The sequence below is a fragment of the Amblyraja radiata genome, chromosome 3 (genome assembly GCF_010909765.2).
Source record: "Amblyraja radiata isolate CabotCenter1 chromosome 3, sAmbRad1.1.pri, whole genome shotgun sequence".
NCBI lineage: Eukaryota > Metazoa > Chordata > Chondrichthyes > Rajiformes > Rajidae > Amblyraja > Amblyraja radiata.
This window is the reverse complement of record NC_045958.1, coordinates 40713682-40729829: the sequence shown is the minus strand read 5'-3', so window position 1 is coordinate 40729829 and position 16148 is coordinate 40713682. Positions and strand designations below refer to the sequence as shown.

Here is a 16148-nt window from a genome sequence, read left to right as displayed (position 1 = left end):
ATGTGTGCAGGATAGTTTTTTGCAGCAATACATAGAGGTACCTACTAGAGGAGGGGCAGTGCTGGACCTCCTGTTAGGAAATGAGACGGGACAGGTGGCGGAGGTATGCGTTGGGGAGCACTTCGGGTCCAGTGATCACAATACCATTAGTTTCAATATAATTATGGAGAAGGTCAGAACTGGACCTAGGGTTGAGATTTTTGATTGGAGAAAGGCTAACTTTGATGAGATGCGAGATGATTTAAAAGGAGTGGACTGGGACATTTTGTTTTATAGGAAAGATGTAGAAGAGAAATGGTGGACATTTAAAGGGGAAATTTTAAGAGTACAGAATCTTTATGTTCCTGTTCGGTTGAAAGGAAACAGTAAAAATTGGAAAGAGCCCTGGTTTTCAAGGGAAATTGGACATCTTGTTCGGAAAAAGAGGGAGATCTACAATAATTATAGGCAGCATGAAGTAAATGAGGTGCTTGTGGAGTATAAGGAATGTAAAAAGAATCTTAAGAAAGAAATTAGAAAAGCTAAAAGAAGATATGAGGTTGCTTAGGCAAGTAAGGTGAAAGTAAATCCAAAGGGTTTCTACAGCTATATTAATAGCAAAAGGATAACGAGGGATAAAATTGGTCCATTGGAGAAACAGAGTGGGCAGCTATCTGCAGAGCCAAAAGAGATGGGGGAGATATTGAACAATTTCTTTTCTTCGGTATTCACCAAGAGAAGGATATTGAATTATGTGAGGTAAGGGAAACGAGTAGAGTAGTTATGCATACTATGAGTTTCAAAGTAAAAGAAGTACTGACACTTTTGAAAAATATAAAAGTGGATAAGTCTCCAGGTCCTGACAGGATATTCCCTAGGACATTGAGGGAAGTTAGTGTAGAAATAGCCGGGGCTATGACAGAAATATTTCAAATGTCATTAGAAACGGGAATAGTCCCCGAGGATTGGCGTACTGCGCATGTTGTTCCATTGTTTAAAAAGGGTTCCAAGAGTAAACCTAGCAATTATAGACCTGTTAGTTTGACTTCAGTGGTGGGCAAATTAATGGAAAAGATACTTAGAGATAATATATATAAGCATCTGGATAAACAGGGTCTGATTAGGAACAGTCAACATGGATTTGTGCCTGGAAGGTCATGTTTGACTAATCTTCTTGAATTTTTTGAAGGGGTTACTGGGGAAATTGACGAGGGTAAAGCAGTGGATGTTGTCTATATGGACTTTAGTAAGGCCTTTGACAAGGTTCCTCATGGAAGGTTGGTTAAGAAGGTTAAACTGTTGGGTATAAATGCAGGAATAGCAAGATGGATTCAGCAGTGGCTGAATGGGAGAAGCCAGAGGGTAATGGTGGATGGCTGTTTGTCGGGTTGGAGGCAGGTGACTAGTGGGGTGCCTCAGGGATCTGTGTTGGGTCCTTTGTTGTTTGTCATGTACATCAATGATCTGGATGGAGGTGTGGTAAATTGGATTAGTAAGTATGCAGATGATACCAAGATAGGGGGTGTTGTGGATAATGAAGAGGATTTCCAAAGTCTACAGAGTGATTTAGGCCATTTGGAAAAATGGGCTGAAAGATGGCAGATGGAGTTTAATGCTGATAAATGTGAGGTGTTACACCTTGGCAGGACAAATCAAAATAGGACGTACATGATAAATGGTAGGGAATTGAAGAATACAGTTGAACAGAGGGATCTGGGAATAACCGTGCATAGTTCCTTGAAGGTGGAATCTCATATAGATAGGGTGGTAAAGAAAGCTTTTGGTATGCTAGCCTTTATAAATCAGAGCATTGAGTATAGAAGCTGGGATGTAATGTTAAAATTGTACAAGGCATTGGTGAGACCAAATCTGGAGTATGGTGTACAATTTTGGTCGCCCAATTATAGGAAGGATGTCAACAAAATAGAGAGAGTACAGAGGAGATTTACTAGAATGTTGCCTGGATTTCAACAACTAAGTTACAGAGATAGGTTGAATAAGTTAGGACTTTATTCTCTGGAGCGCAGAAGGTTAAGGGGGGACTTGATAGAGGTTTTAAAATGATGAGAGGGATAGACAGAGTTGATGTGATCAAGCTTTTCCCTTTGAGAATAGGGAAGATTCAAACAAGAGGACATGACTTCAGAATTAAGGGACAGAAGTTTAGGGGTAACATGAGGGGGAACTTCTTTACTCAGAGAGTGGTAGCGATGTGGAATGAGCTTCCAGTGGAAGTGGTGGCGGCAGGTTCGTTGGTATCATTTAAGAATAAATTGGATAGGCATATGGATGAGAAGGGAATGGAGGGTTATGGTATGAGTGCAGGCAGATGGGACTAAGGGAAAAAAATTGTTCGGCACGGACTTGTAGGGCCGAGATGGCCTGTTTCCGTGCTGTAATTGTTATATGGTTATATGGTTAAGACAGAATACATTTGCTGAGTGTATGTAATATGTCAAAGTATCTGAAACAACTTGCATTGCTGATAGCAGAGTGACATAGAGTCCCAGAAGGGCATTGATGTTTAAAGAATATAACCAAAATGAAATTTTGAAAAGGGTTTGAAAACTTTGAAAACCCAAAATGGAAAGGGTTCTCGGATTGTACACTGGATTTCTAACTGACTACGCCATAGGAAATGGATGATTTAATTAATCTTTTAATTGAGCACCTGTGACTGTTGGAATATCAAGGATGTTGGATTCTTACTGTTTAAAGAGTACTTTACATAGAGCCTAAAATTGGTGAGGGCACAGTATTGGATGTTGTGAAGAAAATGCTATTTCCAAAGAGTTTGTTAGGCATGGCGTGACATGGCATTTAAGATAATAATAATAATAATAAATTTTATTTATGGGCGCCTTTCAAGAGTCTCAAGGACACCTTACAAAATTTAGCAAATAGAGTCGACATGTAAATGGAGTTTTTTTTGTAATATTTCTATACAAAATAAAGTAAGTCATAAGCAGGGAATAAGTAAATGTGAGGAGATAAAAGACTGCAGATGCTGAAGCAAAATATAAACTGCTGGAAGATCTCAGCCAGATCATTTTAGCAAGGCCAACTTTGGTATTAGATAAGAATTTGCAAAAGTCGATTGGTGTAGGTTGTTTGTGGGCAAAGGGAATCCAGAAAGTGGATGTATTTAAAAGGGAGTTGGGAGTTCTTGTTGGAGTAGCCTCTAAGTAACTAGTGCATTTTGTAGATGGTACCCTGAACCAGATGCGACGGAAATGAACGGTTGATGGGTGCTAAATAACAGGCTACTTGTCCTGGCTAAGGTCAAGCTTCTTGAGGGTTGTTGAGACTGCAATAATCCAGGCAAGTGAAGAATACTGCATCCATTCCTGCCTTGCTTTTAAATGATGGAAGGCTGTGGGGTATCTGCAGGTGATTTGGATTCGGCACTATACTTGTGGCTGGTTAGGTTTCAGGTTGATGGTAGGAAAATGGGTGATGGGGGCTCAGAGATTCTAAAGCCAATGAATGTCTAGTGCAGTTATACAACACGGAATCTGACCCCTTCGGCCCAACTTGTCCATGCTGACCAAAGTGCCTCATCTACGCCAGTTACACCTGCCCGCATTTGGTCTGTATCCTACTAAACATTTCCAATCCATGTAGGCGTGTCCAAATGTCTTTTGAATGTTGTTATAGTATGTGCCTCAACTACCTCTGCTGGCTACATCAAATTTCTGGTAAAACAAATTAACTTTTTGTTGGTTTGAATATCCTATTTGCCAAATGCAAATCATTTTGTCTGGTAACACTAGTGGCTAATAGAATTAAATATCATTCTATACTTTTAAATTGTCTTTTCAGGTGCATTCTACTGATACACGATGTGTCTATGACTTTTAATTGTATATCCATTTATACAATATTTTCTGCTAAGTATGCAAACGTTGTTAAACTGTTCATGATTGAGCAAGTTCCCTTTTTTACCTTTGTAACTTGATCAACTGCCCTGTGTCCAAAGATATTGGCGACTGAATGCTTTGGCAGCAAATGAAACAAAGTTGCTTCAAAATATGAAAGAGAAATATTCCTGTGAGCCATTGCCATTATTTTTGTTATAAATGTTTTATCGCTGTGCGTGCTTTCTCTGTTTGTCAGGGTTGACCTCAAGTTTGAAGACTTTCTCATGTTGAATAAAATACAGGTGGATTACCAGACTCGGGGCTGTTAATTACCATATCACATGTACAGTGTGTGTGTGTGTGTGTGTGTTGTGGTAGTCTCTGCACATTTTCATTTGAGTTCTTTTGGCACCATGACATAAGATGCAAGTTGGAAATAAAATTTGTTGAGTCAAATGGTCATATAGTTTACCGGGTCATCTTTATTTCCTCAACTTCTTAAATGTACCAAGGTATTCTCAGGTGTCTGTTATGTTCTCGGCAATCTATAAAACGAAGTGTTCAGCAATAACTAGTAGTGTGCATCTACAAAATTAATCTGACAGTCTGGAGCAGAGATGGCCAGTTATTTGGACAGAAAGTACACTTCTATACCCAGAGACCTCATCCATAGCTATAGCCCTCAGGAACGTAAGTCGTAATCGAAGGAGAGATCCTTCATAACTTGCAATTTTTATAATATGGTTTTAAAAAGCACAGATAATTGTGTGTTTGTAATTTAAATCATTTGTCTCAAGGTATCATGGATTAATGCCAAGAAAGTGGTAAATAATAAAGCAATACAAGAATGGTGCAAAACATTTAGAATGCAGTGTAGGAAGGAACTGCAGGTGCTGGTTTAAATCGAGAATAGTCAATAAAATGGAGTAATTCAGCGAGACAGGCAGCATCTCTGGAGAGGGAATGGGTGGCGTTTCGGGTCGAGACTCTTAATCAGACTGGAAGCAGACTTAGAATACAGTGTTACTTATTTCTCTCTGGTTTTAGTAGGGACACAAGAAGTTTTCTTAATTTGGTGCCAACAATCACGTATTCATGTTGTAAAATGTAATAGTTATTATTTATATATTTATCCTTTTGGTTTCCTGTGATCAGTATTGGAAAATTAATTTGATGTAACCAACAGTATTTTGACGTGTGAAGTCAGTGATTAATATGTCCTTTTCATATGACACTTGTTCCCTGTACTTTTCAAGCTCCTTTCTCTCATAGAATGTCAATTCCATGTTCACGGAACTGCTTATTCATTGTATTTGACCAGCTCATGGTATATTTTTCTCCTTTTTGATTGCATGAAATTGAAAGTGCTCGATTTCAAGCACTGTATTTGATTCTTGTGGTCAACTGTAATCCATCAATGATACAGTTGGTGCTGTTCTTCAGCTTCTGAGTTATGAGTCGAACATTTTGTAGAACATGAGAATCAAAAATCTGCAGATACTGAAAATGTGAAGGAGAAATAGAAAATGTTGGGAACATTCAGTAGGTCAGGCAGCATCTCTGGAGAAAAGCAATAGGTGACAATTCGGGTCGAGACCCTTCTCTGGCGAAAAGTATTAGGTGACATTTCGATGGTTGACGTGGGCTCGGCGGGCCGAAGGTCTTGCTTCCATGCTGTAACTTTCAATCAATCAGTCAAATGTCAAAAATCTCTTGTTATGTCCAACATGATACTGCCTCAAAGTTGGTTAGCTTTGTAGGATACTTGATTCGTTGATAGGTGCTCATTCAATCAAGGGTAGATATTTTAATGAATCGCTGCTTTATTCAGTTCAGTTACCCCTCCTTTGCTGTCTGACGGGATAATATTCATTGCATAAATGTTGCATACTCGTTGGTTTATTGATTTCTGATTGTGGCAAATATGTAAATCTCCATGTTATCATTAGCAATGTTACGTAATTTTGAGATTTTAAAAATCAAGTCTTTAATTTATCCCATCAGATAAAGCATAAAAATAAGTTTAATTTGACACCTAATTCACTTTCATATCTTCAGTATTAAAAAAGTTATGGCCATTTTCATACTCGGAAATTGGCATCTTGTTCCCTATTGCTTTTTCATTGACTTAACACAAAAGCTGTGATCGAGAACATTTAAAAGCCCATAACTTTCTTATATTTAAGAGAACTGAAAGAAATTTTCAGTTATTATAGATTGAAGCATTCTGAAACTAATATGAAACAATCTTACTTAGATGCCTTGAAATTAAAGCATATAATTAGTTAGTTACCTAATTGTAGCTAATTACAAAATTCAATTACTAGATCTAAACATCTATCCATTTCTTAAGAATAGATTAACATTTTTAAATAGCCTAAGCGTCCAAATAACATTCACACAAGAATTCAGAATTTAACATAATTTTAAAATCTCATTGTCATGGGTTTATAGGCCAAATGGAAGGAATTTAATGTTTAATACCTGTAAATTAATGGCCATTTTAAATCAACTTGCCTGTGGGATTTTCTGGAACGCGACCATTTGGAACGTTGAGGTTGCTGATTTTAGTCCACCATGTCGGCAGCAAATATACTGCGGGTTCTTCGGGGAAAAAAATCACCGTTTCGCAACTTAAAATTTGAATTAAATGCATCTTAAGAAACACTTTTATACATAAAAATAAACTACTTTCTTTTACCTGTCCCCTACATAAAATCCGGCCCCGTTGTCGGCATTGACAGCTTCAGAAGCTGATTTTAAAATCACTCCAGCGATTAACTTGTCGGGCGAATTTTTTTTAAAAACACACAGAACGGCAGCCGGAACGATACTTTAGCAAAATCCTGCACTCCAACAAATATAATCCAGGACCAGGTCCGAAAAAAAACGTGTTTTAACCCCCCCCCCCCCTCAAACGCGCCAAAATCGCGCACACGGCCAGTGGCAGAATTGCAGCGCCGCTGAAGGCAAGTATTGTAACATGCCTATTATCATGTGATGCAAATACACATGTTACTTGTTGGTCTGTAATAAAGTACAGACCCAAGTTCTGAAGCTCCTGCTGTCTCAGAAGCATCAAAAGACTATCTTCAAATATACCACCACTGGGAATGAAGGTGTTTACATTGTGATGAATATTAGCTCTAATCAGGGGAGATGGTGCTACTTTAATGAAACACTTAAATTTCAAGGTCAGTTTATTGTCACATGTACCGATTAAGGCACAGTGAAATTTGGATTACCATACAGCCATACTAAAAAAAAGCAACAAGACACATAACTACATAAAAGTTAACATAATCATCCACCACAGCGGATTCCCCATGTTCCTCACTGTGATGGAAGGCAATAAAGTCTAATCTTCTTCCTCTTTATTCTCCCGTGGTCGGGGCAGTTGAACCATCTGCAGTCTGGGCGATCGAAGCTCCTGCAGCTGGCGATCGCAGCCTCCGTGTTGGGGTGATCAATGCTCATGCTTTGGGGCGGCCGAAGCTCCTGCGGCTTGGAGCTCCCAAAGTCGGTTTCTGACCAGAGACCACGAGCTCCATGATGTTAAAGTCTGCAGGTTGGACTCAGAGATCGATCCCTGGCAAAGGATCGCGGGCTCCACGATGGTAAGTTTGCAGGCGCACGCGGTGGAGCTCCCTAAGTCGGTCACCAGCAAAGGCCGCCAACTCCTCAATGTTAGGCCGCAGTGCGGACGGAGATACGATACGAAAAAATAATAGCATCTCTGTCAAGGGAAGAGATTAGGAAAAGTTTCCCCCACCCCCACATAAAACAAGCTAAAGAACACTGAAAACATACATTTAACACATACAAACAAACAACAAAAAAGAAGGAAGGGACAGACTGACTTGGCGAGGCGGCTATTACTGGCTATTACCGTTAGTACCTATTAAGCATTGAAGATCAATGCAACTGACCAAAGAACTTCAAAACTCAGTGGTTATAGAAGGAAAACCCTATTGACCAAGAAGTTCTGGGTATACAATGTCATACAACTCGAACAAACAGGAGCATGTTTAAACAAAGAATATGACTAATGGCTGCAGAATTAAATCCCAGAAAAAGTAAGGAAGAGAATTGTGAAACCTTAAGCAGCATTGGTACTCATTTGGGAAAACGGGAGAAAATACCTGCTCAAACTCGGTCTACTTGGATCTCATAGGAATGTACCATCGTGCATCAGAGTTCTCTATCGACATGCACAGCAAGAATGGAATTTTTTTTTTAAGCCGAGCAATATTTTCGAATGAGTGGGTGATATTGGAAATGTGCAGGTACTGATTGCTTTTGGCACTGACCGCCTAGATGGCACCAGAGCATGGCGACTCCTTGCATGCCGGTCCCAGAGGAGGATCTACTATCATCCGATACAATTACCCCACTCTTAAATTATTTTTCCACTTGTATATCTATCATAATTCTCTGCACTCTGGTATCTTTCTCTTTGCTATGTTTTGTTTGTGTTAAGATTGATCGCATTCATGTATAGTAGTATCTGAGTTGATTGGATAACACGCAGTCAAAAGCTTTTCAATGTACCTTGGTACATGCAATAATAATAAACCGAAACCTATTGTAAGAGAGCATTAGCAGGTTATATTATTGGTGCTTACTAATCTGCTAGATCCATAAGAAACCAAACATGGTTCATTCACAGAACAGTTGCAGAATTTGGGGGATGATTTTTTTAAAATTTTTTCCCCCTAAACCACCAAAGAGTGTAGTCAAAGAGTGAGTAAGTAAAAACTTAAAAAAAAAAAAAAAATAAGAAGACAAAAACGAAAAGTAAGAAGCTGTTCCTGAACCTGCTGATCCGGCCACGGGGAGACCTGTAGCGCCTCCCGGATGGGAGGAGGGTAAACAGTCTGTTGCTGGGGTGAGAGCAGTCCTTGGCGATGCTGAGCGCCCTTCGCAGACATCGCTTGCTCTGGCCAGACTCAATGGAGGGGAGCGAGGAACTGGTGATGCGTTGGGCAATTTTCACCACCCTCTGCAGTGCTTTCCAGTCGTAGACAGAGCAGTTGCCATACCATACTGTGATACAATTGGTAAGGATGCTCTCGATGGTGCAGCGGTAGATGTTCACCAGAAACTGAGGAGACAGATGGACCTTCTTTAGTCTCCTCAGGAAGAAGAGACGCTGGTGAGACTTCTTGACCAGTGTTGAGGGTCCAAGAGAGGTCATCAGAGATGTTGACCCCCTGAAACTGGAAACACGTTCCATCTCCGTCCCGTTAATATCGATGGGGGTGTGCGTGCCACCCCTAGACCTTCTGTCGTCCACAATGAGCTTCTTGGTCTTCTTGGTGTTAAGGGTCAGGTTGTTGTCAGCGCACCATGCTGCTAGGAGCTGGACCTCCTCTCTATAGGCCGACTCATCGTTGTCGCTGATAAGGCCAATCACCGTTGTATCATCTGCATACTTGATGATGGTGTTAGTACCATGTACAGGTGTGCAGTCGTAGGTGAATAGGGAGTAGAGGAGGGGGCTCAGCACACAGCCCTGTGGAACACCGGTGTTCAGGGTGAAGGTTGAAGAGGTGTGGTTGTCTGACCTAACAGACTGGGGTCTGTTAGTTAGAAAGTCCAGTATCCAGTTGCAGAGGGAGGGGTCGATGCCCAGGTCGCTGAGTTTGGTGATCAGTTTTGAGGGGATAATGGTGTTAAATGCTGAGCTATAGTCGATGAACAGCATTCTCACGTAGGTGTCTCTGTTGTCGAGGTGGGAGAGGGCGGAGTGAAGTGCCGTTGAGATGGCATCCTCCGAACTCCTGTTCTTGCGATAGGCAAACTGATAGGGATCCAGTGTGGGAGGTAGGCAGCCTTTGAGGTGTGCCAGGACCAGCCTCTAGAAGCACTTAGTGATGGTGGGAGTAAGTGCAACTGGGCGGAAGTCGTTGAAGCTCGACGCAGTGGGGTGTTTTGACAACGGCACGATGGAGGTGGTTTTAAGGCACATGGGGACAACTGCTTGGGCAAGTGACAGGTTGAAGATGTCAGTCCAGACGTCTGTCAGCTGCGCAGCACAGGCCCTGAGGATGCGCCCGGGGATGCCGTCAGGGCCAGCAGCCTTTTGTGCATTAATCCTGCTCAGTGCCAAATACACGTCATAGGGGGTGAGTGTGAGGGGCTGGTGATCAGCAGGGAGCACCACCTTGATGGCCATCTCTTGATTGTCCCTGTCAAAGCGGCCATAAAAGTGGTTAAGCTCCTCAAGGAAGGAGGCTTCGCTGGATGTGGGGGTGGTGTTGGTGGATCTATAGTCTGTGATGGCCTGGATACCTTGCCACATGCGCGGGGGTCGGAGTTGTTATTGAAGTGCTCCTCAATCCTTAGCTTGTAGCTATGCTTGGCCTTCTTGATGCCCCTCTTCAGGTTAGCCCTGGATGAACTGTAGGCTCGAGCATCGCCTGTCCTGAAAACGGTGTCCCATGCTTTCAGCAGTAGCCTGACCTCGCTGTTCATCCATGGCTTCTGATTCGGGAATGTGGTAATCCGTTTGAGGGAGGTGACACTGTTGATGGTGGAGTTGATGAAGTGCAAAACAGAGGATGTATAAGAGTCAATGTCCGTGTGGGAGTCAAGGGTGGCCTGAGCTGCAAATGCATTCCAGTCAGTGTTTCCAAAACGCTGCTGAAGTGTGGAGTCCGCCTCCTCTGACCAAACTTTAACTGTCCTCATACCTGCTTCATTTTTCACCACACCCATCACCCTGTCCATAAACTGGTTTAATTCCAAAGTTGTGTTGCACCATACTATACTTGTATTGAATCAATAAAAGTAGACCATATCTTTGAATCTATTTCTATCCATAAAATTACAAGGATGCTACAAGGGATCATAGAGCAGGAGTAATAGACAGCCACCATATTGTTGCATTATCAATTTAACTGGCCAATCAACTTTGTATTCTTAAAGCTTGCATTGTAGGGTAAGTGTGAATGGTTGTGATGAACTGATTAGTTCCAGATTGGTTGACCCAAGTTGTAAAATTAATTTCTTAATATTTTTTAAACTGCTATTGGCTGTGAGGGTCAGAAAAATACCAGGTGGTTAAAAACTCAATTTGTTCACAACTCCGTCTAATCCTACAGATTGACCACTGTGGTTGACTCTTTAGGAGCAATTGCACAATAAATGCAGGGTTTGCCAGCGACATGCAATTTCCCAAAAATGAATAATAAAATGATGGTGATTCCCAAGTCAAAGATAGTAGTGAATATTTCATTTCTGAAGAAAGATCAGCATCCCAGATGTGTTTGATGCAAATTCTTGTTACAAATGGAAGGGAAGCCATTTGCCAATGGTTCATTCTTTTAAGAAAGCTGAGTGCTATTTATATAAGAAAATGGATCCAATCTAAATCTGAATTAGGAATGGCTGACCAGAGACATGTTATTATGGAGCAGAAATGTGTTCAGCAGCGAAATATAGAGATGGAGTTTGCATAACTTTGAAGCCAATTTGGAGCGTTGCACTGCAAATAGCAGGAAAGCAATAAGGTTATAAAATAAAAGTGAAGATCAGTAACAAGGTTGTAAAAATGAACATGATGGATTGTTCCATCATGGATAATAGCAGAAAATGTGGCCACATTTCTATATTTTGCTGCTGAACACATTTCTGCTCCATAATAACATGTCTCTGGTCAGCCATTCCTAATTCAGATTTAGATTGGATCTATCTGTATAGCTAGTTTCAAGACATACTCGGGTGAAGTGCTAAAGGTAGCAGGGACAAATATAGTACATTGCTTATGGTCGCAAATAATTAGGTGTAGCTGACTGCCCAGAGCAATTAACATTCACTGAGCAAAGTTGGGCTGTTCAGTCCACGCCAACCAGCGATCATCCCATACACAAACACTATCTTACACACTCGGGACAATTTACATTTTTTTACTGAAGCCAGTTAAGTTAAAAACCTGTATGTCTTTGGAGTGTGGGGAAAAAACCCATGAGGCCACAAGGAGAATGTACGAACTCTGTACAGACAGCACCCGTAGTCAGGATCGAACCTGGGTCTCCAGCACTGTAAAGCAGCAACTCTACCACTGGGCCACGATGCCACCTATGTTTTGATTGAGGTTGTGAAAATGCAGTTTATAACTTTTATATTTGGACAAGGATGACTTCTCAGCTGCAGTAATCACAGAGAACTCAATAAAATATGCTTTTGAAATGCATTTAATTTTGAATGCTGAATTTGTTGAAATTAATGGTCAAATATGTATCTGCAATCTTTTACAAAATTTCATGAACCCACTGGGGAAAATTAATCATCTTCAATTAACCTAGCAGATGGATCTCATATGAGTTATATTCAAAATATACTGTCATTGTAAATGTTAAAGCTATTTCCAGAGGCCCTGTGTATTGACTAAAGTGAAAAGGATTTATTCTCCTCGAGTAGCAGTAGTAGTAGTAGTTTTTATTTTCAACATGTAAAACAAAAAAGCTAAAAACAAAGCAAAATAACAATAAAATGAAATTAATAATAAACATACACAACATTGAATAATTTCTCATTAAATTCTGCATCACAAATTAAATCTTACATGTTCGAAAAGGTGTAGAAGTATACACTTATTCCTACTCATCAATTAATTCATAAACTTTAACTCATCTACATATATATATGTACACATACACAAACATATACATACATACATATATCTATACATAAACACATACATACATATATGCACGCACGCTAACATACATATATTAGTTTATAAACAATTATGCAAATTCTATGTACAACGTGAATTCTTAGGTCAGTTGAGTGAACATGAAAACTACAGGTGACACTCCCACAACTGTGAAGATTACCAAAATGACCATTTCAGAAATCCACATCACCTTTTGGTAGAAGAGAAAGTTCTTATTAAGTCTCATTCCAAATGGATTGAAAGTTGGGTCATGTATGACAACAGCCTGTACAATTAGGATGATGAGATTGATTTTTGCAGCCTCTAAATTTACGGTTAAAACGTCTGTACACATTCTTGAGGAAGCCTTAAAGAGACCATTTTTACAAGATTGGTGAAACTGAGCCATGGATCATTGTTTGCCTAATTTAAGTACTGTGCAAAGCCCATTCTATCTAAGTATTCAATCCTATACAACTGTTGATGTGCTGTAGACTTCAAGTTAGCTTCACTTTCTTACAGCATAGCTTAGAGGATAGAATGAAGAGACAGCTGTTGAAACAAAATCAAAATTATTACTCATCCTAACAACTGTTTGGAAGAAGCAAAGAAGAGTCAGATGGGTGTCCAATGGTGCAGTTACTAGAGCCGCTGTCTTGGAGCACCAGAGACCCAGGTTCAATCCTGACCTCGGGTGCTCTCTGTGTGGAGTATGTGACTTCTGTGACTGTGGGTTTCCTCTGGGTGTTCCAGTTTCCTCCAACTTTATAGACATGAGGGTTACTAGGTTAATTGCTGCTAGTGTGTACGTAATTCTGGGGAGAATGTTTGGCCATTTGCACTAGTCTCATTTGCATTTGTCCCATGCCACTCTAAACCTTTCATAGAAACATAGAATCATAGAAAATAGGTGCAGGAGTAGGCCATTCGGCCCTTCGAGCCTGCACCGCCATTCAATATGATCATGGCTGATCATCCAACTCAGTATCCTGTATCTGCCTTCTCTCCATACCCCCTGATCCCTTTAGTCACAAGGGCCACATCTAACTCCCTCTTAAATATAGCCAATGAACTGGCCTCAACTACCTTCTGTGGCAGAGAGTTCCAGAGATTCACCATTCTCTGTGTGAAAAATGCTTTTCTCATCTCGGTCCCAAAGGATTTCGCCTTTATCCTTAAACTGTGATCCCTTGTCCTGGACTTCCCCAACATTGGGAACAATTTACCTGCATCTAGCCTGTCCAATCCCTTAAGAATTTTGTACGTTTCTATAAGATCCCCCCTCAATCTCCTAAATTCTAGCGAGTACAAGCCGAGTCTATCCAGTCTTTCTTCATATGGAAGTCCTGACATCCCAGGAATCAGTCTGGTGAACCTTCTCTGTGGCAAGAATGTCCTTCCTCAGATTTGGAGACCAAAACTATACGCAATACTCCAGGTGTGGTCTCACCAAGACCCTGTACAACTGCAGTAGAACCTCCTTGCTCCTATACTCAAATCCTTTTGCTATGAATGCTAACATACCATTCGCTTTCTTCACTGCCTGCTGCACCTGCATGCCCACTTTCAATGACTGGTGTACCATGACACCCAGGTCTTGTTGCAGCTCCCCTTTTCCTAATCGGCCACCATTTAGATAATAGTCATTTCCTAGTCATTTACCCATCCAAATTGTTTTAAAAGAGTTGTTATCATACCTGCCTTAACCACTTAACTGGTGCTTGTTCTATATACCCAGCATTCTTTTTGTGAAAAGCTGCCCCTCGAGTTCCAAATAGAACTTTCCCATCTCACCTTCAACGATTGCCTTCTAGTTCTTGATTTCCCCAACCCAAGGGAAAAGGCTGTGTGCATTCACCCTAAAAATTAAGAATGGGCAATAATGCAGGCTACGCCAGTGACATCCTTCAGATCCTATCAATGAATAAAAGTAAATTCAGACATAAATTGCCGGAGTTACAGCAGATCAGGCAGCATCACTGGAGAACATGGATAGGTGACAATCGAGTAGGGACCCTTCAAATTGATCAGTCCTGATGGGTCCTGAGTCAAATCGTCACCTATCCATCTTCTCCAGACATGTTGCCTGACCTGTTGAGTTATTCCTGCACTTTTTTTCAATTTTTGTAAACCAGCGTCTGCAATTCCTTGTTTCTAAAAGTAAATTCAGCGTGTTTAAAAATTAAATGTCCATTATTTCAGTAGTCGCTGATTTAAATTTGTACATTTTGTATTTACAATTCCACATCCTGGAACCCGACTCCAATTCTGTCAAAATCTGCATCTGCCAAGTCAATGCCCCAGTTGGTCTATTAGGGTGACAAATTGTTGGGGCTGGAATAAGACGCTTCATAAAATCCAGAACCCAAGGCTAAGGTCAAATGGAGTAAAGTACTTTCTCTTTTGGCCTTTGCAAAATTTAATCTGGTAACCTTATTCGTTGTATATTGGCATTTTTGGAGGGCAGTGGCCTTGTGAGAAATATGAAAAACAACCTGTGCATAGTTATTTTCATTTAATGTTTGGTGCACTGTTACTTCAACCATTTTACATACTTATTTGCTGTGGCGTAGGTTGGTCATTTTTATCCATTTGAAAGTAAGCGCTTAAAATGCAAATATCTGGAAGATAGTGATATCAGTACAGTTCCAGTTAAATCAGTGGCCTCTTTTTTTCTTACATTCTTATTCTCTGGGCGGAAAAAATGTTGAACTATTTTCAAACTATGAAGCATGGTCTTCAAAGGTTTGATCAGTATATTTCCCCTATATCAGTCCTATCTGCATTGAAATTGATAATTCAAATTACTTTAAGTCAATATATTCAGGGGGTGTTGCTTTCACACAAAGCAATGACAGTTTTTAATCTGCTTATGTTTTGTCCAGCAGAATTCCCTTTCTCAGTCCTACACGTGTCAGGTAGGATTCTGTTTTGGAATTAATTTTAGTGATTGCATAGCATCAATATTTTAGTACTAGCTGCTATAATAATTTCACTTTACCTCTCAGACCTTTCCATCATTTTGAATTTAGGAATGAGAAAATCGAATTGGTGACATGCGGTGTATGATGTAAAATTTGAGATTAATTGCATTGGTGCAGGAAGAAAACATACAAAATGGAAATTGAACTGTTGAATGCCAGCCAGTTCAAAGGCAAAACAATTGTTATATTCAGTTCTCACAGAGTATATTGAATGCTCAGATTTTAAAAAAATGAACCAGACATGCCAAAAATATGAAACAAAAGCAGAAAATAATGTAAACTCTAAGGGATCAGCATTTACAAAAGGAATAGATGCATTTCAAGTTTTGAACTTTTCATCAAAACTATTTTTTAACCAAAAGGTAATGCACTAAATGTAAACATTGTTTCCATAAAATGTTTGCTTGGTGACTTCTTTGAGTACATGTGATCCCTGCTTAACAGGATGGTTTGGTGGGGGCAGACGCAATAGGGGAGGGTGGTCAGAGTTGTATCATCAGTGCATTTATCAAAAAAAAATGTGAGGTCATAAAATGTGCTTGTGTAATTTTTCCACACATTCTGTAAGGGTGAATTTTATTCAGATTTTCAGTTTGTTTTGGTAGTGATTTGTTAATTCCACAAGGACAAATTTCTATTATCCTAATGGCCGTAACACAGTGG

General features: G+C 40.2%; 1 protein-coding gene across 4 annotated transcripts in view; it reads left to right on the top strand.

The window, feature by feature from the left end:
* Positions 1-16148, top strand: part of agtpbp1 (ATP/GTP binding carboxypeptidase 1) — a 206777-nt gene that overhangs the window by 36888 nt on the left and 153741 nt on the right. For 2 of the 4 annotated variants that reach the window (XM_033017668.1, XM_033017666.1), the window contains exon 4: positions 15390-15419. The exons of the other annotated variants lie outside the window; for them this stretch is intronic. In XM_033017668.1, coding sequence (XP_032873559.1) covers positions 15390-15419 — 30 coding nt within the window. The remainder of the gene's footprint in view (positions 1-15389; positions 15420-16148) is intronic. 4 annotated transcript variants of the gene reach the window in all.